The following is a 23,474-nucleotide window of genomic DNA, read 5'->3' as shown; positions in this document are numbered from 1 at the left end:
AATAATTCTCCACGAGAAACCCAACTCCAGGAATTTCTTGCAAAAAAGCTCTATCTCAATCCTCATAAAAGTAAATGGTGAATTTCATAGTAATGGGGAATGAAATGGATGGTAAGGACGAAATGGGGAAGCCAACCCTATCCTTGCCTTATCTCATGGACGTCTCTAAGTTTGTCGATGTCATTTCTCTTATTGTACTCTTGTAGTTGAGAAACCAAGGGGTTTATTCTTTCAGACTCAATGATCTTTGGAATTACATGAAGGTCAAGACCTCTTAAAGACCAAAGTCTAAGTTTTTGTTGATGGTATTCGAGTTTTCTTTCAGCGATTCCTTATTCTTAGTTTTTCTTTTTGTTCTCGAAATTATAATTCTATTACACATGGTCTTACTTGTGATGTTTGAATTACTAACATCCCTGGTGGCTTGTAACATTTGAATTTTTTTTTATAGAAGCACAAAGAAAATAAGAGAACTCTAGAAAATGGAGAGAAAAATAAAATGAAAAAAAAAATCTAGAAATTTTGAGAGGAAGAGAAGGAGAGAAAAATTTAGAAAGATTGAAAGAAATAAAAGAAGGAAAAATTTAGAAAATTGAGAGAAATAGGAAAATAAAGAAAAACCTAGAAAATTGGAGAGGAAAGAAAAATCCACAAGAAATGCTATAGTGATGGATTAAGTTCTATAAATAGAACATAAGGGTCTTTTTAGTGAACAAACGAAGAGATCTCCCAACTTTTCTTTCCATAAGCTCTTCACCGAAATCTTCTTAAAGCATTTTCAAGCCAAGCATAAAGAGAAGTTAGAGCAATCAAAGATGTAATTAGTTTTTCTCTAAACTTATGGTAGTATTGATTGTATTATTGCATTGATACTTTGATGCTACGATTTAGCTAGACTCAAGTTGGGTGCTCATGATTATGTTTGGATGAGTTTTTTTATAAGGAGAATATGAAGGTACGTCCAAATCATAGGAGATGCAGAAGAATGTCGGGACTATTTAAGACTGAATGTGGATGTTGAATCAAGGACATACATCACAGGGAATGCAGAAGGATGTTTTGTGCTAGGGTCGATTAATGTCGAATCTGGATTGTGAATCTTGGACTTGAAACAATATCGTCGTCTAACCTTAAGATATGATGACATTATAATTGGGTAGACACATTGATTTTCATGTCATGTATGCATGCATTTGTGCATTTAGACACTACTCACAAGAGAACTACTTACTAAGTGTTCCATATACTCACCCCACTATATAGATTGTGGAGTTATGAATGTGGCTGAAATGGCATGGCAGGGAAGATTATTTGACAAAGGGACAAAGGGCAAGTCTCTGTATAGACTCTTTTGATAAAGATCTTAATAACCTACCGTGTTAATGTTCTTTTAAGATCTGGTCTAGCATAATATGAAATGTTTGTGCAAAATAGTTTCAAGATTTTACCATTTTAACTCTAAGTTCTCACTAATACTCAATTTTGATTATTTGGATTGACTTTGTATTAATTAATTTAAATGAACTATAATTAAATTAGTTTGACTATTTTTTTTGTTATCATTAGAATTGATTTAAAAGATTATACATCATAATCACTTTATATTAATCGAAAAATTACCATCGAAAACTTTAGAGTAAAAATGTAAAATTCTATAATTTAGAAAAAAATGAAAAAATAAATTAAAATTAAAATATATAATTTAGAGGTAAAAGTAGTATATATAGACTTAATTAAAAAAAATAAAATAAAATGATTACTAAACGTGACGTGAAACATACCAGTGACATTTTTAAGGATAAAAAGTCACATAAAACAGAAGGGCCAGAAGATTTGACCTTCAAACCAAAGTTTTGATATAATATTCATAGTTTAAACAGCATAGTCAAGGGAGTACCATTTTATATAAACCAAAATAGATGACTGTCAAAATATATATATACACCAAAAAAATATTGAATTGCCCATAAAAGCAAATATCATTAAAAAAAACGAACTTATAAAAAAACAATTAAATCCAATCCTAAAAATAAAAAATAAAAAATAAAAAATAATGATGATGACACGTAAGATATACCGAACCATGGGGCCATCCACGCCATCCCCAACATAGGTCAGAAAAAAATTGGAATCTCTTTTCTTCAAAAATCAGATTAAAATTCTTTAAAAAAAAAAGAAAAAAAAGAAAAAAAAAGTAAAGGGCTTCTCCATTCGATCTTCCTCTCCGCCGAAGAATTCCTCTTGTTCTTCGTTGGATCACAGCGAGAGAATCACGGAATCAGAGAATTCAGCCCTGAGAAACACGTAGCACTGTTGTGTTTCAGAGAGAGAGAGAAGAGATCTAGGGAGAGTGTTACAAGAATATGGCTACGCTTCAGACATGGAGGAAAGCCTATGGCGCTCTCAAGGATTCTACCAAAGTCGGCCTTGCCCATGTCAACAGCGATTACGCGGTATTCTTGGATTGATTCCTTTATTTTTATATTGTTATTGATTTTGTCGATCGGGGTTTGATCCGATTTCTGCGTTGTTTTTGAGGGTGTTATCTTATTCTGCGGGATTCTTGTTTGAATTTAGGATTTGGATGTAGCAATAGTCAAAGCTACTAACCATGTTGAGTGCCCGCCTAAGGAGAGACACCTCAGGAGTGAGTGATAGCTGTTTCCCAGATCCATTTTGTTGTTAACATCAATCGAAATTTGCATTGTTGGTTTGATTTTTCTGTTGTTGTTGTTTCAGAAATTTTGATTGCTACGTCTGCAATTAGACCTCGTGCTGATGTTGCTTATTGCATTCATGCCCTTGCTCGTCGCTTGTCCAAGACTCGGAATTGGACGGTACCTTTTTTTTTTTTTTTTGATGATATCTTTTACGTAAGAAATTTTGTGGGTTCCTTTATCTGCATGTGGTTTTTCTTTAATGCCTAAATTTATCTGCATTGGATTTTGTTAAGTTCATTATCTGCAATTGTGTTTCAGTGTGATAGTCCATAAGTGGTACTGCGATATGCAAATTTATTTTACTGATTCTTAATTTACCATTTGAAAGGACATTTCCATTTCTGTAAATTTGGCAGTGCTTCTGGTAATTTTTATTTTCACTGTAAGCTTTAGGTTCGATCATATTATTAGTTTAGTTTTTCTTTCGTATTTTTTTTAGTAGGATTTCATGTATTCACTGATAATGAAGCATGTCCAAGCATGTCCTTTAAACATAATGTCTGTATCTCAGGGTTATTTTGGCAAGTATGACATCAAATTATCTATGATTATCGGTGGAATGAATGTGAGAGTACAATGCTTACCAGCTGACTTATTTTCCTAAGATTTTATCTAGATATATTTTACAATTTTCCCATTACATACTTGTTTCCATCATCTATTGATTCTTTTGACTTGATTTCTCTTTCCATTCACTGTATAAGTTTCTTCATGTTTTACAGGTAGCTTTGAAATCATTGATAGTCATACATAGGACATTGAGGGAGGGCGATCCAACATTCAGGGAAGAACTTTTGAATTTTACACAAAGAGCCCGAATTCTTCAACTGTCTAATTTTAAGGATGATTCAAGTCCAATTGGTAAAAATTTTTCGATCCTCTTCTCTTCTTTTCATTCAAATGATACTCTAATAGTGTAGTCAATAAATCAATAATAATAGATGGCTGATAAACAAATTTTTATAATAGCTTGGGATTGCTCTGCATGGGTACGTACATATGCATTGTTTTTAGAGGAGCGTCTCGAATGTTTCAGGATAGTGAAGTATGACATTGAATCTGAACGCCTGCCAAGACCTGCCCAAGGTCAGGAGAAGGTATTGTATAGAAGAATTTTGTTAATTCATCTGGCCTCCTTGCATGGTACATGTTTGAGTGAGTTATAACATTTATTTATATATATATATAGTCTGACAGATGCATATACTTTTTTTCTATCGGGACAAACAATATGATTATAGATTTCTTATTGTACATCCTATTGTATAGAAGAATTTTGTTAATTCATCTGGCCTCCTTGCATGGTACGTGTTTGAGTGAGATATAACATTTATTTATATATATAGTCTGAAAGATGCATATACTTTTTTTGCTATTGGGACAAACAATATAATTATAGATTTCTTACTGTACATCCTAATTTTGGAATAACTTCTTATAAAAAATGGAATAACCCTAAAGCTTCCTCCCTGGCTCCGCCCGACCCTGAAAATTTCTTTCCACAAGGTTTTCTTCCATCTCTTGAAGTGGTGAACTCATAAACCTTGCTCCATTATTAGATTTAAAATGGTGAGGGAGCTAGCGATTGAAAAGATTTATAAGTTATCCCATAATTTTGGAAATGTAGGCATAGAATATAGGAAAAGATCAGTGGATTGGTGCTTTATTCATGAACCAAATTCCTTTTGAAGAAAGGTGGCTATGAGTATTCACGGAAAATCTCCTTTTGAATGGCATATGCTAAGATGACATGTTACAAGCCTTAGAACCCCTTGGTATAGTATTTCCAAGATTTGGAAAAAGGTTGAATCCTTCTCAACTTTTAAACTTGCTAGAGGTAATTACATATTCTTTCAGCAGGATAGATGGGTTGGTGTCTTGGTGATAATTCTTTGATGCATTGTTTTCTCCAATTATTTGCTCTCTTCATCTCCAATGGTTTGGCTATGGATTTTTGGGATTCAAATATTATCTCTTGGTTTTGGTCTTTCGTAAATTATTGAAAAATGATCAGATATTGGCTTTACAATCTGTGTTGGGTATTCTAGATACCTTTAAGATTAATTCATTTGATGATTCAAGGTTATGGACTTCAGAATCATCTGGATCCTTGTTGGTTAAATCCTTATCACGGGAATTAGCTTCTGCTTCTACTTGACAGCCGGTTTTGTTCAATGCAAGTTGGAAATCTCAGTCTGAAATGGATTAATATTTTGTTGCGGATCATTCACAATGGTTCTCATAATACTTCTGAAGTTCTACAAAATAACCAAAAAAAGGATGTCTCATGTCTCCATTCTTCCATCGATTTGTCCTTTATGCCAAACGGATGGAGATTATCTGTTCCATATCGTCTTTGGATGCTCTTATTCGATACATTGTTGGTTCAAGTTGCTTTCAATCTTTAATCTCAAGTGGTTTTTGTCTAATACATAGAGAGAGAACATTCATCAGCTGTTAGTTGGTCCAATTTTGGAGGAAAAAAACCAAATTTATTATGGATTAGTGCAGTCAAATCTAATTTATCTGAATTGCGGATGGAAAGGACCACACTTTTTTTGAAGGCAAGCACCTTCCTTGGGATGATTAGTTTGAATTGGCTCGCTTACAAGCTTTTCCTTGGTGCTCTCTTTCTAGATCTTATGCTAATTTTTCATCATATGATATATATATTAATTGGAATGCCTTTATTTTCCTTTTCAACTTACTCTTTATTCACTCCTTTGTGGATTTTGTATCTTTTGAGCATTAGTCTCTTTTTACTTCTTTAGTAAAATATTTCTTATAAGTTATAAAAAAAATGAAAAGTTTTGTTTCTTTTTAATAAAAAAGAATATGGGAAAAGATAGTTCATCACTGCTCATACACTACCAATTTGAATTGACGTAGGAACCAAGGTTTCTCTTTTGGATTCTACAAAAAAAAAAAAAAAAAAAAAAAAAAAAAAAAAAAAAAAAAAAAAAAAAAAAAAAAAAAAAGAAAAGAAAAGAAAAGAAAAAGAAGAATCTACATATTTTAAGCGTAAAAGTGCGCTCCTGATTAAATGGCTCGTGTATTTCCATCTTTTTTTTTTCTCAGTTTTTGCAGTCTTTGGTAGTTTTTAGAGTGTTTGGTGGGTGATGGGAGGGATGCCATGAATCCTTTTGCGTTTGTTTCCCTCGTCTGTATCATTCATCCTCGATGAGGAACCACTTGGTTTCGGCATTCTTTGTTTGATAGGGAAATATTAGATGTTATTGCCCTTCTCTCATTTGATGATTAGGGAGTTCTGTAGTAATTAGGGGAGAAGGGGTGTTCGTTTTTGGAGCACATGTCCTTCAAATGATTTCTCCTGCAAATCTTTCTTTCACTATTTGGAAAATCCTTCTCCCTCGAATGGTGTCTTTGCCTCATTGTGGAAGGTGAAAATCCCATAGTAGGTCGAGTTTTTTGTATGGTAGGTCCTTCATGGATGGGTGGCCAACGAGTTTCGAGACTGTTGTGCAATTTGATTGGATTATTGTGCTGCAGTTTTTGTAGGCAGACGGATGAGGACCTTTGAGCATGCTGTTTGGAGTTTCTTCTTTGAGGAGTTTGGCTTGAACTGACTAGACAAAGGGGGTGATTGATGACTTCCTTCTTTTTGCGAGAAAGGGAGGTTTTCATGACTGGCTGGGTATGCTGTTTTATGGGATATTTGGGGAATGAGGAATACTGGAGTCTTTAGAAGAGGGCTTGAGAGACCTTGAAGCGATATATTAGCTCTTATTAGGTTTGATCGGGGGTCCTTTCTTTAGATTGCTTCTTTCTTTTGTGTGCTATTTTTTATGTCCTTGTATTCTTTCATTTTTTTCTCGACAAAAGTTTGGTTATCCATAACAAAAATAAATAATAACAATAATAAAAATAAAAATAAAGAAGAATTTTCAAAATTGATGGCAAAAGTTGGAGTAATTGTTGGATCTCGGGAGGTAGATGGTTGAAGAAGGATTCAGTTGTGAAGGTAGTAGACTACCCCCAGAGACAAATTCTAGAGTGTCTTCCCGATGTAATAAAATCAATCCCATCAAGAAGAACCAAAAGTTGAATTTGTCACCTTTGAAACCGATGTCCTAGTAATAATTTTTTAGGCCATGAGCGTTTTTTTTTTTTGCCAAAAACACTTTCATGGATTGCTGAATAGAATTTCCAAAAAAGGGTATTAGTATTACTTTTGACACCAGGCCTTGTACAAGGATCACAAGATTCAGAGAATGATATTTTGCTTTCAGGAGCTTGTGACTCTTAGGAAGTGACATTATGAGGAATGCTTTCAATGAATTAAGTTCGTATTTTTCTAGAAATGAACTCCTACATATTGTTTAAATTTTACAACATATTCAGAAATCATTTATGAACAACGAAAAATTTCTCTTTTGTCTTTCATATGTGGAGGTGACCTTGGTCTTGTGCCCTTTCTTAGAGAAGGTTTCAGTGAGCTTATCCATTTGCTTTGAAATTGCTTGTGGGGCAAGAAAAATAAAGAAAAGAATAGGTATGTAGGCTTGCAAGTAATAATGAAATAAGAAGTGATTTTCTATATATACTGTACAAAGCAAAAACACTTTATTTTAGGCCATATGTCTGTGTTGGACCGACAATTGTTAGCACAGTAGACATGTGTTAACCACCAGTTGATCAAATTTGACATTAGTCAAATAGTTATTGGGCACATCTTGAACATTTATTAAGCGTGGTACACATATATCATTAACCATAATAAACGCGTATCAACCATCACACAAACATATGAAAAACTATTATATGGCACATGAACTAAAAGTGTTCAAATTTTTATGTATATATTTACTTCTAAATATTGAACATAAATAATGCTAGGACAAAAAGAATACAATTTGAGAGTGAAAGACATTAATTATTGTTTTTTTTAAAGCATATTTCCTTTGCATATAAAAGCACAATATTTACACAAATCTAAATTTAAATAACTGTGTCATGTCATGTCCGTGTTCTAGATTTGTGGGAAGTAATGTGTCTTTGTGTACGTGTCATGTTGTGTTGTGTCCATGCATCATTGGGTAAAATCATGCGTCCTCGATCAATTTTTTGCTCCACCTGCTCAATTATTATTGTGTTTTTAAGGGGTCTAGGGTTACCACCCAAGAACTGAATATAAACCAAAAGCAGAGATGCAATATCACACCCCCCAAATTTTGGCCAACTAGGGTTATATTCTTTTCATTGCCCATTTTTTTTTTTTTTTAAAAAAATACAAATTAAACTCAATATTAGCCTTCTTAAATCCTGACATGCCATCATTGGTATCAATGCTTGCGACCAGGGATTTGGAAAGGCCAATCTCTTCAGACTGGAAGCAAACTCAAAAGCTTTGACGACACATAACAACTTCCTGATTTTAGCTTCTAAGGTCGAGAATAAAAGAGTGTCATTAGTGAGCTGAAGGTAGGAATCACGTTATTTCTACCAAGCACATAACCTTCAAGCAGACCAACACAGGCAACTTCTCCCTAAGGCAACTGAAATAATTGAAAACAACGGTGGAAAAGAAAGGGAATAGATTATCATCTTGGTAGTTGCCCCTACAATGAATTTTACTCCTTAGTTTCTCATTCAATATGCAAATAAAGATTCTGATCAAAGCCCTTTGGTGTAAAAGTTCTATCTGCCCAGTTTTTTTTTTTTTTTTTAATATATATATATATTATTGATAAGAGATGAGAGCTTGTAAGAATCACAAAGAACAGCCTAAGGGATGGAGAAAGAGTATCTCCTACCCAAGAATTTCAAAAAGAGCCGTCCAATCAATAAAATCAAGATTGACTATAGTTACAAAAGATTTCCTTCTCCATTCGCCTTTCAAAGAGAAAGGTTAGCTTCTTTTGTTAACTGGGTTATGTGTTATTTTGTGGGATATATGGGGGAAGAGGAATTACAAAGTGTTTAGGGGTGTGGAGACCTTGGTGATATTTGGTCTTTGGTGAGGTTCTATGTTTCTGTTTGGGCTTCAATCTTGAAGATTTTTTGTAATTATCCTCCAGGTAGGTTATTAATTAGTTGGAAACCCCTTCCCTGGAGGGGTTTTGAGGGCTGGTTTTTTTTTTTCGCCCTTGTATTTTACCATTTTTTCCTCTCAATGAAGCAGGTGTTTCTCTTGTGAGTTCTTTCGGTACTTGTTGGATCCCTCCCCCATCAATGAGTCGGTCTTTGATGCTTTGTGGAGGATTAAGATGCAAGGTATCGATAGTTAATGCATTATTCAATCAAAGGTAAACTTGCCTTGGGCTAGATGCAACTCCCTTAACCTCTCAAGATGGTCAGGTCCCCTTTGCCTTTTCTCTCTCGAGATAGATACTCAGCCAAAAACTAACTCCCTCATACTTCTATCCCTACACTATAACTCTCCTCTCTCACCTCTAACTTATTGTGGTCGCCACTGCCTCCACTATTTACATTTCTCATTCCTTTCTTGCCTTTATGTTGATACTGAGATATAATGGGAGGCCTAACATTACCCTCCGCTTCTAAAACCACCTTGACCTTAAGGTGAAAATATGGAAATTGTTGCTTGAAGCCATCTATAATCTCCTAAGTTGCTTCATGCTCCGATAGCCGTTTCCAGGTGATGGGGACATCCCAAGCTCTAGTGGTAGGATTCTTCCTACACCCAAACACCTACATAGGTTCAACTATCCATTCAAACAACTTAGACAAATTAGGGGCCTGATGACTGAACCACTCGATGTTGGCCCAATGCAGCTTAAGCTATGTCACATGAAACATAGGGTGGATAGTTGTGCCCTCGAGTAACAACAGTTTATTTGCTAACAAACCAACTCGAGCCACAATCTAATAAGGGTCAAAGTACTTAAGTGACATCTTTTCATTTCTTTTTCTCAGCAAATACATTTGCCTATTTGGATGCAACTTCAAGGAAACCCAATCACCAGCATTAAACTCCACCTCTCTTCTCTTCTTATCAGCAAATTTCTTCATACGTTCTTGCACGACTCTTAAATATTCTTTCAATATGTCTTTCAAGTAAAGTAACACCACGTCTCGATCTTGAAGCTGCTGATCCTTAGTGGAATTTGGAGTCTGATGATCTCCATATGACACAAATGTTGGTGGCAAACATCCATACACCGCTTGGAATGGAGTTACTCCAATAGAAATACGGTATGTTGTATTGTACCAATACTCCGCCCATTGTAGCTATGAATGCCATTGTTTCGACCGTTCACTACAAAAACACCTCAAATATGTCTCAACACATTCATTAACCACTTCTATTTGACCGTTGGTTTGTGGATGATATGCTGAATTTCTATGCAATTGTGTACCAGCCACCTGAAACAACTCCCGCCAAAGATGTCTTAAGAGCATCTTATCATTATCAGGTACAATTGACTTAGGATAGCCACGAAGACGGTCTATCTCCTTGATGAAAACCTAAACCACTGGCTTAGCTATAAATAGATGCTTTAAGCCTATGAAATGAGCATATTTGCTCAACCTTCCCACATCTTCTTCATCTTCTGTAAGCTTACTCTAACTTTGGTCATACTAGAACCCCTTTCAACACAATGATTTGAGCTCCTTATGTAATTTTCATTGTCAACATCTACAAATCAATCTCAGCCACTCCTAAGGCATGGAGCCATTGCATTCCCAAAATCATATCAACTCCTCCCAACTCAAGAGGAAGGAGACTGTCCACAATCAACAACTCCCCGACCTTCATTTCTACAGAAGCACAAACTCCCTCACCTTTAACAATAGCTCTAGTGCCCATTATTGCACCATAATTTGTCGTTCGACAATCGATAGACAATGTATTATTTAGTTGAAGGAAAACTTGCCTTGGGCAAGATACAACTCCCTTAACCTCTTAAGAGGGAGACTTAGCCAAAAACTAACTCCCTCATACTTCCCTCCTTCCAATAGAACTCTCCTCTCTCACCTTTAACTCTATGGTCCCCACTATCTTCACTATGTACATTCCCCATTCTCTTCCTACACTTACGTTAATATTGAAATATAATGGGAGGCCTAACATAAGATTTTTAAGAAAGTCAAGTTTTATGCATAGCAAGTTCTACTCAGTCGTGTGAACACTATAGCTCGATTATCGAGAAAGATGCCTTCATTAGTGAGTCGAGTTTGTTGTATTCTTTGTCAAAAGTGCGAGGAAGACTTGGATCACTTTTTTCGAGTCGCAAGTTTGGAAAGTCAGCGTGGATCTGTTTTTCAGGAGTTTGGTTTTGGGCTTGCTCGTCAAAAGGTTGTTAGAGATTTGATTTAGGAGTTCCTCCATCTGCCTTTTAGTGAAAAAACTGTTATTTATGGTGTGCTAGTGTGTGTGCTTTGTCATTTGTTTGATCTCAAAAACCATTTTGTTCCCTGTTCCCTCATTTGTATCAATTGTCCAATCTCAAAAATCATTTTGTTTTTGATTTCCATGTGTGGTTTGGGAGCTCCTATTCCTTCTCTTTCGTGTTTCGTCGTGCTCTTTCCAATAGGGAAACGACAGAGGTGGTTGATCTTCGTTCCTTACTTGAGGGTCACCCTTTTAGGTGTGGGAGAAGAGATGTGGGGTTCTGGAATCTGAATCCTTTGGGAGGGATTCTCTTGTAATTCTTTCTTTGGTAAGTTGATTGATTCTTCTCCCTTAGGATTGTCTGTCTTTTCCGTTCTATGGAGGATTAAGATTTTGAGGAAAGTGAGTTTTTTAATTGGCAAGTCTTACATGGTCGTGCTAATACAATGAATCGGCTTAAGAGGAAGTTACCCTCGCTTGTGGTCCCTTTTGTTGCATTCGCTGTTGGAAGGCAGAGGAAGACCTTAGCCGTCTTCTCGGTCGGTGTGAGTTTTCTAGTTTGGTTTGGGACTCTTTGATTCATACGTTTGATGTTTTGGGGGCTCGTCAGAAAGATGTGGGCGTGTTGCTCAAGAAGTCCCCTCTCAACCCCTCTAGGGGGAGAAAGGTTGTTTTCTTTGGTTTGCCGGGGCGTGTGCTATCTTGTGGGTGGTGTGGAGTGAGTGGGACAATAGGGTTTTTAGAGGTATGGAGAGGGACCCTTGTGAGATTTGGTCTCTTGTGTGTTATTATGTTTCTTTGTGGGCCTTGATTTTGAAGGCTTTTTGTAATTATTCTTTAGGTGTTATTTTGCATTGTTGGAGCCCCTTTTTGTGGAGGGTTCTCCTTTTTGAGGGCTGGTTTCTGTCGCCCTTGTATTTTTCATGTTTTTTTCTCAATGAAGGTGGCTTTTTCGTTAAAAGAACAAAGTGTGTGCTTTGTCATGGGATCTTTAGGGTGAGAAATAATAGAGTTTTTAGAGGTGTGAAGAGTGACCTTAGTGATATTTGGCCCGTGGTGAGGTTTCATGTTTCTCTTTGGGCTTGAGCTTGAAAGACTTTTTTTGTAATTGCACTTTAGCTGACATTTTACTTAACCCTTTCTTTAGTGGGTTTTTTGTGGTCTTGATTTTTTACTATGTCCCTGTATTCTTTCATTTATTCTATATAAAAAAATTCAATATTAACTTCTTAAAGGATTAAATTGAAAATTTGTTAAGCAGTTATATCCCATTCTATGGGAATTTACTTTTGAAAACTATTAGGGAGCAAATTTATAAAGTGTGTGAATGAACTTATGTTTCAGAAAAGCAATTATGGATTCATTCACAATCATCTTTACCTAACACAAAAGGAATTTAAGATATTTCTATGACCATTTTTAATGTTGTCAGAGTTAATACCAAATGTAGCCTAAAGTCTCACAATCTGACAACTTCTGCCATCTTGCATTTCCTATACATTTCTTTTTTCCACCGAAGAAAGTAGTCTTTATTTGTGAACTCCCTGAAAAACTTTTGATTAAAGAAAAAGGGATATAAGAGGTTGAAAAGATGTCATCAATTGGATCAATAAGGTTAAGACGCTGGATCTCATTCTTACATTCGTGCCTAAGGTGATTGGGTCCTAGTGTTGCATTCTTTGTAGGGGGCAGCCGAGGAGCCAAAGCATCTCTTCTGGTCCTGTCAGTTTAGCAGATCGTCGTGGAGTAACTTTTTTGTGTCCTTCTCCTTCAAGTTGGCTTGGTGGAGAACTTGTAGATCCTTGACTCAAGGAGTTGCTCTCCCTTTCCCCTTTTCGTGACAAGAGGAGCTTGTTATGGTTATCTTATCTTTTTACCATTGACTAATGTTTGCAGAATTTGGAAGGGAAGGAACCATAGGATTTTTTGATGTAGTTTCTACATATTTGTATTTTTTTGTTGTATTTCTTAGTTCATTGTGTAACAATATTTATTTTTTTAACCGAAGAAAACAATTGTTCTAATTTTCTGTTTTCTTCACTTTCTGTTCTAAATATGCTTGGACATGTCCACTGCATGACCTGATTGCATCTGAGGGTTGGAGAAAAAGAATACAAACTAAACTGTGTGTTTTGGAGTGTTTAATGAGTGTCCCCAGTTAGATGATTGAGATTCATTAATCATGGTTTCTTTCATTGGCAGGGATACAGCAGAACCAGGGAACTGGACAGTGAAGAACTGTTGGAACATTTGCCTGCTTTGCAACAGCTGTTGTATCGTCTTATTGGCTGCAAGGTATCTTTCTGACACTTACGGACCTTCCACTCTCACTTGATACTTAAATAAACTTTCCTTTTTAGAATGTGGCTTTATTTTTTTATAATTCTTTTGCTGTGACCTTCTTTAAGCATGAAAATGACTTGATGTTGAAATTACAGCCAGAAGGAGCCGCTATTGGGAATTATGTTATACAGTACGCCTTGGCACTGGTATGCTGACTTTTTTCTGTTTATATTTGTTATTCACAGTTCCATGGTACTGCTTTTAATTTTTATTTTAGCATAGAATATTATTAATGTTAACGTTGTCATCATTATTATTGTAGCAACAATATTCTCTTTGTTTTAGCTTCTTGGGTAGGCTTAGTAAAGGGGTTTCTGTTTCTGTTAAAAAAAATTCTACTCATGCTATTTTGAATTCTGGGCATAATATTTGGAGGGGGGGAGGACCGAAAATTACATATTTCCCATGCTTAAACTTAATTAGAAAGAAGACTTTCTTCCCTTTACCAGTCCATTTTATGTTCATTGGATAAGAAATAATGCAGGGCCCCAGTGGATGGAAATTCAAGGTTATAAGAAAGAGACATGCCTTGGGGATGTTTTCGTATTGAGGGCCCTTCATGTGGTACCATCTTGGAAAAAGGTTAACTTATTTTAGGCACCCTTAGAGGGATGTTTTTGTATTGAGGGCCCTTCATGTGGTACCATCTGGAAAAAGGTTAACTTATTTTAGGCACCCTTTGTTGAAGCTGTAATATTTAACTTGATCATGTGCCCTTTTCTTTTCTTTTTATTTTTTTAAAAGTTGACAAAAATTCATTGACCACAAAACAGAGACAACCTAAGGGTCCGGGGTAGAGACACCCCCCCGGCCTCTTTTCTCGAGCCATAGTACATTTTTTTGGAGGATTTTCCTATCAAAAGTCTGATACATAGGTTGTTTAACGTTAACACCACTTCTTTGCTAACTGTGAAACCTTATGGGACGTTGATTTTCTTTTTCTTAATGCTTGGGCTTGGGGGTTTACAACAAGTGCCAGCAGGTTCTCTTCCTCTATAGGTCCATCGAGGACTCCCTGTCGATCTTCATGTCCCGCATTCGTCTCAAATATTACGTTGTCTCCATCCTGAAAAAATTCTCGAAAATCTTCTGGACTCTTGTCTTCTCGAGTACTAATTTCAAAAGATTGATTCATAGTCCTATCTGGGCTTGAGAGGGAGATGTCTGAGCCAATGTCCATTTCTACAATTGAGTTCGATGGGGCCTCAACATGACTTGGGCCTACCCTTTTATTTGTGTTGTACCGTTCCTTTTTTGGAGAAAGGATATAACCCAGTTTTCCTTAGCAAGGAAGACTCCTTTTGTTTTTTCGATTTGATAGACAGGACTCCTTTTACCTTGGGCTACGTCTTCCTGTATGGGCTTTTGGCCGTCCATATTTTGGGCTTCATTCGTGGACTTGGAGATGTTTTTAGGCTCCAATTCTTCCACTGTATCAAATCCGTTTTTGAGGCAGGATAAATTTAAATGACTGCTGCAATTATTCAAAGATGTGTCCGCCTCTTTTTCCTCAAAGAAGACTTTTCAAATATGGGATCTCTGGACAGTGGGCTCTATCTTCTGTTTTCCATTTTTCTGCTAGGCTAAATTTAGGATTCAAAGTTCCCTTGTGAAAAGCATTAACTGTTTCGCCGAGAAGCTTCCATGGATTCTGGCGACCCTATAATCAACCTATTGCCATCTTGATGAGTCACAACCTGCACCGTATAAACATTCTCTCCATCGATCTGGTTGATTTTCACTGGGGTAAAGCCACAATAATTGTTTCTGATTTTGATTCCCACATCTACACAACCAATAAGCTATGAGTTGCTTTCTGCATAGTCCACAAAACCTCCCAAGCGGTCACCACACCAATAGCTTTAAAGAACTTCAAGTGCCATAAATGCAGTGGAATATTTCAAATTCTAATCCATCCTCGGTAGGAAGGCACAACATTTTATTCTATGAGTGGTGGTGTCCCACTTCTCAGCTTTTAATATAACTGGACCAAAACTCATCCGACCTCTATTTTTAATTAAAAGTTCTGCTAATTCTCTGGAAGGACATTCAAGTAACATTTTGTCCGGTGAAAAGGATCATGGGCAAATATTGTATCTGTTGGTTTGGGAATATCTCCAAAATCCTTCCCCAATCATCATGAAAGTCTCTTTTAAGGAGTATTTCCCCAAGCATTTTAAGGAGTAAGGACGGATTGGAGATGGGAACTACCGTCCGAAGTTTCATGGTTGGAAGCACAGGGATGGGGTCATGGTCAGAAGCACTCTTCAGCTTAGCTACTTATCCTTCAATGATCTTTTGAGCATGGCTCTAGCGTCAGTTAAATATCTTCATCACAAATTGACTTAGCAAACTCTCTTTGAAGACATTCAATATTATTTATGGTTCCCCAACAAATCCTGTTCAAAGTTGCGGTGTGAGGAAGAGGCAAGCCTTTAAATGTAGAGCCACAATTTGGATGTTGGGACACATAAACACTATATGCATAGCACTAGTGGGAAACCCTTTCTTTTGTGGGGTTTTTGTGGGCTTGTTCTTTGTACACCCTTGTATTCTTTCATTCTTTCTCAATGAAAGCAGTTGTTTCTATTAAAAAAAAAAAAAAACTACATGCATATCACCTTTAGCAGGGAGAGCCCAAGGGAAACATCGTGTGCTAAATCTCAGATCAAAATGTGAATATGGAACTTCAGTTGTTGAATAATCCTGGAAAATGGAAAGTAGTTATAGTTTTGGTTTCTGATGAGGGAGTCAGTTTTCTAGAAGATAGAGTACCACTGAGACATTGAGTTAGTCAAAATTTGTTAAATTCTATATTCTGGATATGATGGTCGCCTGTTTCCTAGAATGGAGGTCATTGGTGACCCACGCCCAATGATTTGGACTTCGCTAGGAAGGTTGTCTGAGTAAGATGTATTAGCTGCAATGAAGAGACTAGGTAGCATAAGGCTCCAGATCAGACAAGTTACGTGGCTATTGTCTTAAACCATAATTTGTTGAAATGTTCCAAAATTGGAGGGACACGTTAATTACTGCATAATGTCGAAGTTCATATGGTTAATTCAGAAGAAAGAAGGGTCACAAGAGTAAGAGACCACTGGTCAATTGATCTCTTTACTAGTGTGTCTACGTGTGGTATGCAAAGTGTTGGTAAACAAGGCTGAAACATGTGTTCTGGTCTACAATATCTTGTAACCTAATTACGTTTATTAAAGGAAGACAAGTATTAGATTCAATCCTAATTGGAAACGAGGCTGTTGAGGACGTTGATAGACCCCAAGTCACTCAGTTTTGTACACACTGGGAAGAGAGAGAATTATAATTAGTGTTGGCCGGTCGGAGGATGAGGGACTGGCACGTTCTGCTGTGTTGGTTCGCGAGTGTGTTGTTGTGGTCTTGTAGGCCTAAGAGAATATTGTTAGTTAGAAAGTTTGTGGTGAGGTGCTTGTTGTAGGGGATTTAAAGGTGTTTGCGTGAGGAGAGAGGATATGTACTGTGTAATCTAGTTTTGTGGACTCTGTTTTGGAGTGTATGGTATTAAATAGAGGTACCTGAACTGCTCTGGGTGAAGTTGTATCATGTATGATCAGTGTTTTCAAAGTGCAAGGCACACCTCAAAGTGACAAGTCCCTTGATTGTCTCCAGGCAAGAGGCGACAAAAAGACGTCGCCTGAGTGAAGCGAGGCGCAATAAATAAATAATATAATATAAATATATTTATAGATGGCATAGATTTTTATGTATAGTCACATCAAAGCCTTGCAAGATTAATACTAAATGGTTAATACGAAGTGGTAAAAACATCAAAATATCACACCTCACCTCAATAAATCTGAATATATAATATAATAATAATAGTAGTATATATATAAAAAAAAAATCTCACCAGAAAATGAAATCAGAATCATCTAAGTGGTTTCAACGAAAAAAGAAATAGAAAACAATAAAAGAAGAAATTATAATCTGCCCTCCACTAACTGAAAGAAATTAAAATATAAAAATATTAACTGTTTCAAATTTATTATACAAAACATTAAAGAATAATATAATTATGATTTTACATTTTAATGGTTTAAATTGAAGATTCAATTAAAGAACCTCTGAAAAATGATTATAAAAGTTAAACATTTCATTAAAAACCCAACTCATGGAAGAACCAACAGCTCAGCATGAAGTCGAAGAAGAAAGAAGCTGAAGAAGAAAGACTGAAACAAATCAACTGAATATGCAGTCAAATGAAGAAGAAGACAGTCTACTGAGGGAAAAAAAATCAAAAGCTCCCGATCATGTCAGAAGAACATGAGAAGAAGAATTGAAAAAGAAAGCAAGGAAGAAAAAAAGCTGTAGAATTTGGAAGAAGATGAAGAATTCAATTGAAAATGCATGTAAAACCACCGACTGTCTAGGATGAGATTGACAATCAAATTGACATTCTTTGCATGGCATTTCATTGGCCCTTTCATGAGTTTAGGGATTAGATGAGTATTTTAAAACATGGAATATGCAGATTTCGTCATTGAGATTTCTCGTCTTCTTGAGTATTTTTCTTTTCAACAAAAAAAAAAAAAAAAGAAAAAGAAAAAAATTAAAGTCGGTGGTTTTACATGCATTTTCAACTGAATATGCAGTCAAATGAAGAAGAAGACAGTCTACTGAGGGAAAAAAAATCAGAAGCTCCCGATCATGTCAGAAGAAGAACATGAGAAGAAGAAGAATTGAAAAAGAAAGCAAGGAAGAAAAAAAGCTGTAGAATTTGGAAGAAGATGAAGAATTCAATTGAAAATGCATGTAAAACCACCGACTGTCTAGGATGAGATTGACAATCAAATTGACATTCTTTGCATGGCATTTCATTGGCCCTTTCATGAGTTTAGGGATTAGATTTCGTCTCTCTTGAGTATTTTTCTTTTCAACCAAAAAAAAAAAAAGAAAAAGAAAAAAAATTAAAGTTGTATATTTATTGGGCGTGCGCCCTTGTCTATGACAAAGGCGCCAACAGGCACACAAAAGTGCAGTCAGGCGAGCGCCTTCAATCAGGCGCTCGCCCTGACTTACACAGAGGTGAGAAGACCCCAAGTTGCCTCGCCTCTTGCCTGAGGCATGCACCTGGGGTCGCCTCAACATCACTCTGTATGATATTTTTTTTTTTTTGGGAAAACTACCTTGTTAGTCCCTGAATTTTTAGGAATAGGTGCATTCGGTCCCTATAGTTTCAATTTGGCCATTTTAGTCCCTCATTTTCAAAAAGATCCCTCTTCATATTTTCTCTTCATATTTTCTTCCTAATTAAGTATTTTTTAAAATTATTTTAAATTAAAAATAAAAAATATTTTTCTCTCTCTCAATCCCAATCCCCTCTCCTCTCTCTCCTCCCCACCCTCCATGGTCCTTTACCCTATTTTCTCCCTTTTTGTTCTCTCTAAAAGTTCTAATTTGTACTTAATAGTTAAATCCTCTTTGCCATCTTCACCTCTCTCAGCATATATACTGTTTTGTTGAATACTTCTAAATTTCACCCACAAATTTCTACCCATATGCCACATCTCACCTTCAACAACCTCACCGGCTGTTTATGAACCAAAAAGCAAATTATTCACTAAAAACCAACAATTTAGTTGGGAGTTAACGAAATCCCAATCGGTGTCTCTCTCACCGTTGATTGCCGTCATTTACAAGACCCAAGTGCTCCTATGGGTCGTCGGTCCACATCGTCACCTTTATAAAAAGAACAAGGTGGAAACCCAGTTGAAAAAGGAAGCAAAAATGACCAACCTGCCGTGGACATTCTCATCTAAAGAAGAAGGAAAAGAAGGCTTGAAACCAATTTGAGACTTAAAGAAAAATTGGGGAAACACAGCTGCTGCTACATAGTCACCGTAAAGAATGGTGGAAGGAGTGGAGGAGAGAGAAAGGAGAGAGGAGAGAGGAGAGAGGAGAGAGGAGAGGAGATTGAGATTGAGAGAGAGAGCTATTTTTTTTTAACTTTTAATTTAAATATGTGTTTAAAATAATTTTAAAAAAAAATTGGGAAGAAAATGGGATGAGGGACCTTTAAACCTATTTTTCAAAAGCGAGGGACTAAAATGGCCAAATTGAAACTATAGGGACCAAATGCACCTATTCCTAAAAACTCTAGGACTAAAAAAGTAGTTTTTCCTTTTTTTTTTCAATTCTTTCTAAACTCATGAACAAAATGATTTGTTGTTGTGAGGTAAAATATTTGTTAAATAACAAGTAACCAGCAGCATCACAAATCTCGTGTTATTGACAATGAAAAAGTTTTTCCATTGAATAAATTAAAATTTCCACAAAAAAAGGGTTAATTCTAGCTTATTTGAGGCTTGGATTAGCAACAAGTGCAGTTTGCTAATGAACAAATTCATTAGGGGGAGGGGGGTTGTTTTATTCACACGGTAAAAAAACAAACTTGGATATCTTTGCTTTTGTTATTTCATCGGTTACACTCTCTTTCTCCATGCTTTCATATGTAAGGACCAGGATACTGCACTATTATAGGCAAAGGCCATTTTTTTTGTTCTTGTATGTATGTATCCTTCGTTACGCGAGGAGTTCGAAAGATTTCTTTTCTCTGTCTATCGGTCTTTTGGCTAAGATAAAGTGTAGTATCTGTTCTTATCTTTTTTCTGTTCTCAAAGGATACTTTTCACGTAATAAAGCTTTCCAGTCTTGCTAATACCGTGACATGCCATTTTCAGGTATTGAAAGAGAGCTTTAAAATCTATTGTGCTATTAATGATGGAATTATAAATCTCGTTGACAAGGTAAGTAATAAGTATCTTACATAAGCAAGACTTTCAGACACAGTTTCATACAGTGCATTGGTGAGACTAATTTTGTTTTGTTTCCTGCAGTTTTTCGAGATGCCGAGACATGAGGCTATCAAAGCCCTTGATATCTATAAAAGAGCTGGCCAACAGGTACTTTAAGCTCATTTTTGTTTCTGAAAATGATAGTTATCTTTCACAATGATTTCTTGTTGTCTATCAACTTTTTCCTCCTCCAAATGTTTCTCAACCTTATTTATGTTTGTCTTGCCTTTACATTGCTGCAGGCAGGAAGCCTATCAGATTTCTATGATATTTGCAAAGGGTTAGAACTTGCTCGGAATTTCCAGTTTCCTGTTTTAAGAGAGGTAATGATGGTAATATGTAATATAGCAATTTTTGCTTCTTATCGATTAAAGCTAATGTGTGAACTTATGCTTTCCTACTTCATGACAACACTTCCAGCCTCCACAGTCATTTCTTAATACGATGGAAGAGTATATTAGGGAGGCACCACGAATGGTTACAGTACCGAATGAACCGCTGGTCAGTATATTCTCGATAACCTTTTGTACCAAAAATTGGGTTGTACTTCAGAGGATATTATTTGTGTATTTCAGGAATTTTCTGTTTGAGAATGTTTAAATCAGGAATTTTGTTTGACAATGATGACAATGTGCTCGGCCTAGGGCTTTTTGTAATTACTCCTTAGCTTCTATTAACCTCGATTGGAAGGTGTTTTTGTAATCCTTCCATTGGGCAGGGGATGCCTTATCCCCATGACCCTTGGGTTGTTTTGATGAGGCTTTTGCCGTTCTAATTCTCGTTAAAATAAATTATATTTTCTCATTCTGAACAGCTGCAACTTACCTACAAGCCAGAAGAATCTCTTTCCGAGGATCAAAACTTACCCACCAATGAGCCAGAGGCTTCTCCTTCAGATGATCTTTCTATTACTCCTGTTGAAACGGCTCCACCACCGCCACCAGCACCGGCTCCTGCTCCTGAAAGCCACTCAGAGACTGGAGATTTATTGGTACATATAACACTAATTTGATAATCCCCCTCACCCTCCTTCAAAACACGATAAATAGTTACAATTTTTGCCTGGTCGATTTTCAGGGATTGAGTCTTGATACCACGGAAGTATCCGCAATTGAGGAGAGAAATGCTTTGGCTTTAGCCATAGTTCCTTCTGGTGGTAAATTCCAAGTCTTTCTTTCTAGTTTGGTTAATTGGGAAATTTTCTTAACTTGTGTTAATGATATCAAACTGTATACCAGATACAGCGGCACCCACTTTTCATTCCAATGGTACACAGGCAAATGATTTCGATCCGACTGGTTGGGAGCTAGCCTTGGTCAGCACTCCAAGTACAAACCTTTCATCAGCTAATGAGAGACAACTGGTAGGTCCTTATTGCGATTTTGAATTTCGAACCATTTCATTATCTGTGAATGTTCGGGCCAGTTTAAATAGGAATGTAATTGTTGTGTAGATAAACATTGGTGATATGTTCTTCAATCAAATTGATAACTTTTTCGCATTCTATGATGAACCAGGCTGGTGGATTGGACACACTCACTCTTGATAGTTTATATGATGAAGGTGCATATAGAGCTTCTCTACAGCCCGTGTACGGTAAGCCCGCACCGAATCCATTTGAGGTGCAAGATCCGTTTGCATATTCAAACACCATCGCGCCACCTCCATCGGTTCAAATGGCACCACTAGCTCAGCAGCAGGCCAATCCTTTTGGTCCATTCCAACCTACCTTCCCACAGCAACAGCAGCCCTTTACAATGGACCCAACAAATCCTTTTGGTGATGCAGGTTTTGGAGCATTCCCTGCCCCTAACCAACATACTGTACCACCGCCTGCAAGCAACCCGTTCGGAAGCACAGGCCTCCTGTAGATCGCTTGTGGTACCGTTTTCCAACGTGTAATTTAGTCAACAGATTCGATTTCATCATATTTGACGGGATGTAAAGGGTCGGTTTTTGTTGGACGAGCTGGAAAGAACGGTTGGCTGGTTTGGGGCGTGCGACATTTGTTTTGGTTGAAACTTCGAGTGAGAGTGAATAGTGAAAGGGTGTAATAAGTAGTAAATGAAATTCATGACCATTTCAAGTTAGCTGTGGAATACTTGGAACTCTCGTCCTATATTCTGCTGATTTCGAGTGCATTTCTCATAGAACTCGGCCATATATAATTTTTATGCATACGTATATAATTCATCGATTCATCATGTTTCTGATCCTCCCATTGTTCTGCATTTGTACATTTTGTTGATATTTCATATGTGCTACAATCCTTGTCCATGGACAAAAAATCGACAAAGAGCGATCCCAATGTTAGCGATGAAAGTAGGAAAAATCGAACTGTAATTTAGGCTTACCTCGATATGTTATGTGTCACGGTCATGCTTGTCCAGGGCCTGTTGCCCATGGCCGCATGCCCGATCCAACCCCCTTCTAGCATACTTTCATATCTTGTATTGTATTGGCTTAGTTAGCTTGCTTTCTTTACATTTTCATTATAAGTGACCACTCGCCCTTTTGCATATGCAAGGGAGCCAGTTGGCTTTTTGTTCAGAATGCACTATACGGGGATAAGACTAACCATCACTTCCTCATATCCAGAGTAGTACTCTATAAAGCTGTTGTTGTTGCTTATTGCTTTCTAGTCTACTACAATCTTTCTTTCTTTATTCATACTCACAAAAACTTCTTACGAAAACCTTTTCTCCAAACCCGTTTTCTAAAATCGTTTTCCCTAAAACGGGGGTGGAGGTTGCGAGAGGCACTCGGTGTGCCACCGGCAGTCCGTATTTGAGTTGGCTGACGTGTTCGTGAGCGGGAACAAGTGCCGTACAATCGCTAAGAGAAGCTTCTGAAAGAGCGATTGTGACAGTTGGTATCAGAGCCAGATTGGCTTACAGAGGGAAGGTCAGTGATCATGTCGGCGACGAAGAACCTGAACAAGTCCCATGTGGACAGATTGGTAGAGATGGAGGAGCAAATGATCTACTTGAGAGAGGTCCCAGATAATGTCCGTTTCCTAGAGACTCGGCTACAAGAAGTTGTTGAGAAAGCCGATGGAATTGATGCGGTAGTAGGCCGCCTAGACAGATTACCCGTCAGAGAATTGATGATGAGGGTAGAGACCCTCGAGACCAAAACAGCACGGTCCGACAGCTTTGAACGAGGCGATAGCTCATCGGGCTCTGTTGCCCACATAGAGGAGCGTGTCGAAGAGCTGGACAGCTCCCAAAAAGCATTACTTCAGATGGTAACCGATTTGTCTGA

The 23,474-nt window shown here is 36.9% G+C and overlaps 1 protein-coding gene across 1 annotated transcript; it reads left to right on the top strand.

Moving 5' to 3' along the window:
- The first annotated feature begins 2,106 nt into the window (after positions 1–2,106).
- On the top strand, positions 2,107–22,414 carry LOC120082228 (ENTH/ANTH/VHS superfamily protein). The gene is made up of 15 exons (XM_039037505.2): positions 2,107–2,453; positions 2,578–2,647; positions 2,740–2,837; positions 3,443–3,581; positions 3,690–3,817; positions 13,240–13,332; positions 13,476–13,526; positions 20,097–20,162; positions 20,253–20,318; positions 20,453–20,533; positions 20,631–20,711; positions 21,025–21,201; positions 21,288–21,366; positions 21,449–21,573; positions 21,728–22,414. Exons 1-15 carry the CDS (start codon positions 2,364–2,366, stop codon positions 22,079–22,081), a joined length of 1,698 nt encoding a protein of 565 aa, XP_038893433.1. The 5' UTR covers positions 2,107–2,363; the 3' UTR covers positions 22,082–22,414.
- The last annotated feature ends 1,060 nt before the right edge of the window (positions 22,415–23,474 follow it).

This window comes from Benincasa hispida, chromosome 7 (genome assembly GCF_027475165.1).
Source record: "Benincasa hispida cultivar pf3 chromosome 7, pf3_genome.v1.1, whole genome shotgun sequence".
NCBI classification, from domain to species: domain Eukaryota; kingdom Viridiplantae; phylum Streptophyta; class Magnoliopsida; order Cucurbitales; family Cucurbitaceae; genus Benincasa; species Benincasa hispida.
This window is presented reverse-complemented; position numbering and strand designations above follow the sequence as displayed.

What these genes read in the sequence shown, in the direction of transcription:
- LOC120082228 (XM_039037505.2), top strand. Translation starts at nt 2,364, where the DNA reads ATGGCTACGCTTCAGACATGGAGGAAAGCCTATGGCGCTCTCAAGGAT. An exon ending in CCAAGACTCGGAATTGGACG is followed by an intron (nt 2,838 to 3,442) that starts GTACCTTTTTTT and finishes CATGTTTTACAG; the next exon opens with GTAGCTTTGAAATCATTGAT. An exon ending in ATAAAAGAGCTGGCCAACAG is followed by an intron (nt 20,319 to 20,452) that starts GTACTTTAAGCT and finishes ACATTGCTGCAG; the next exon opens with GCAGGAAGCCTATCAGATTT.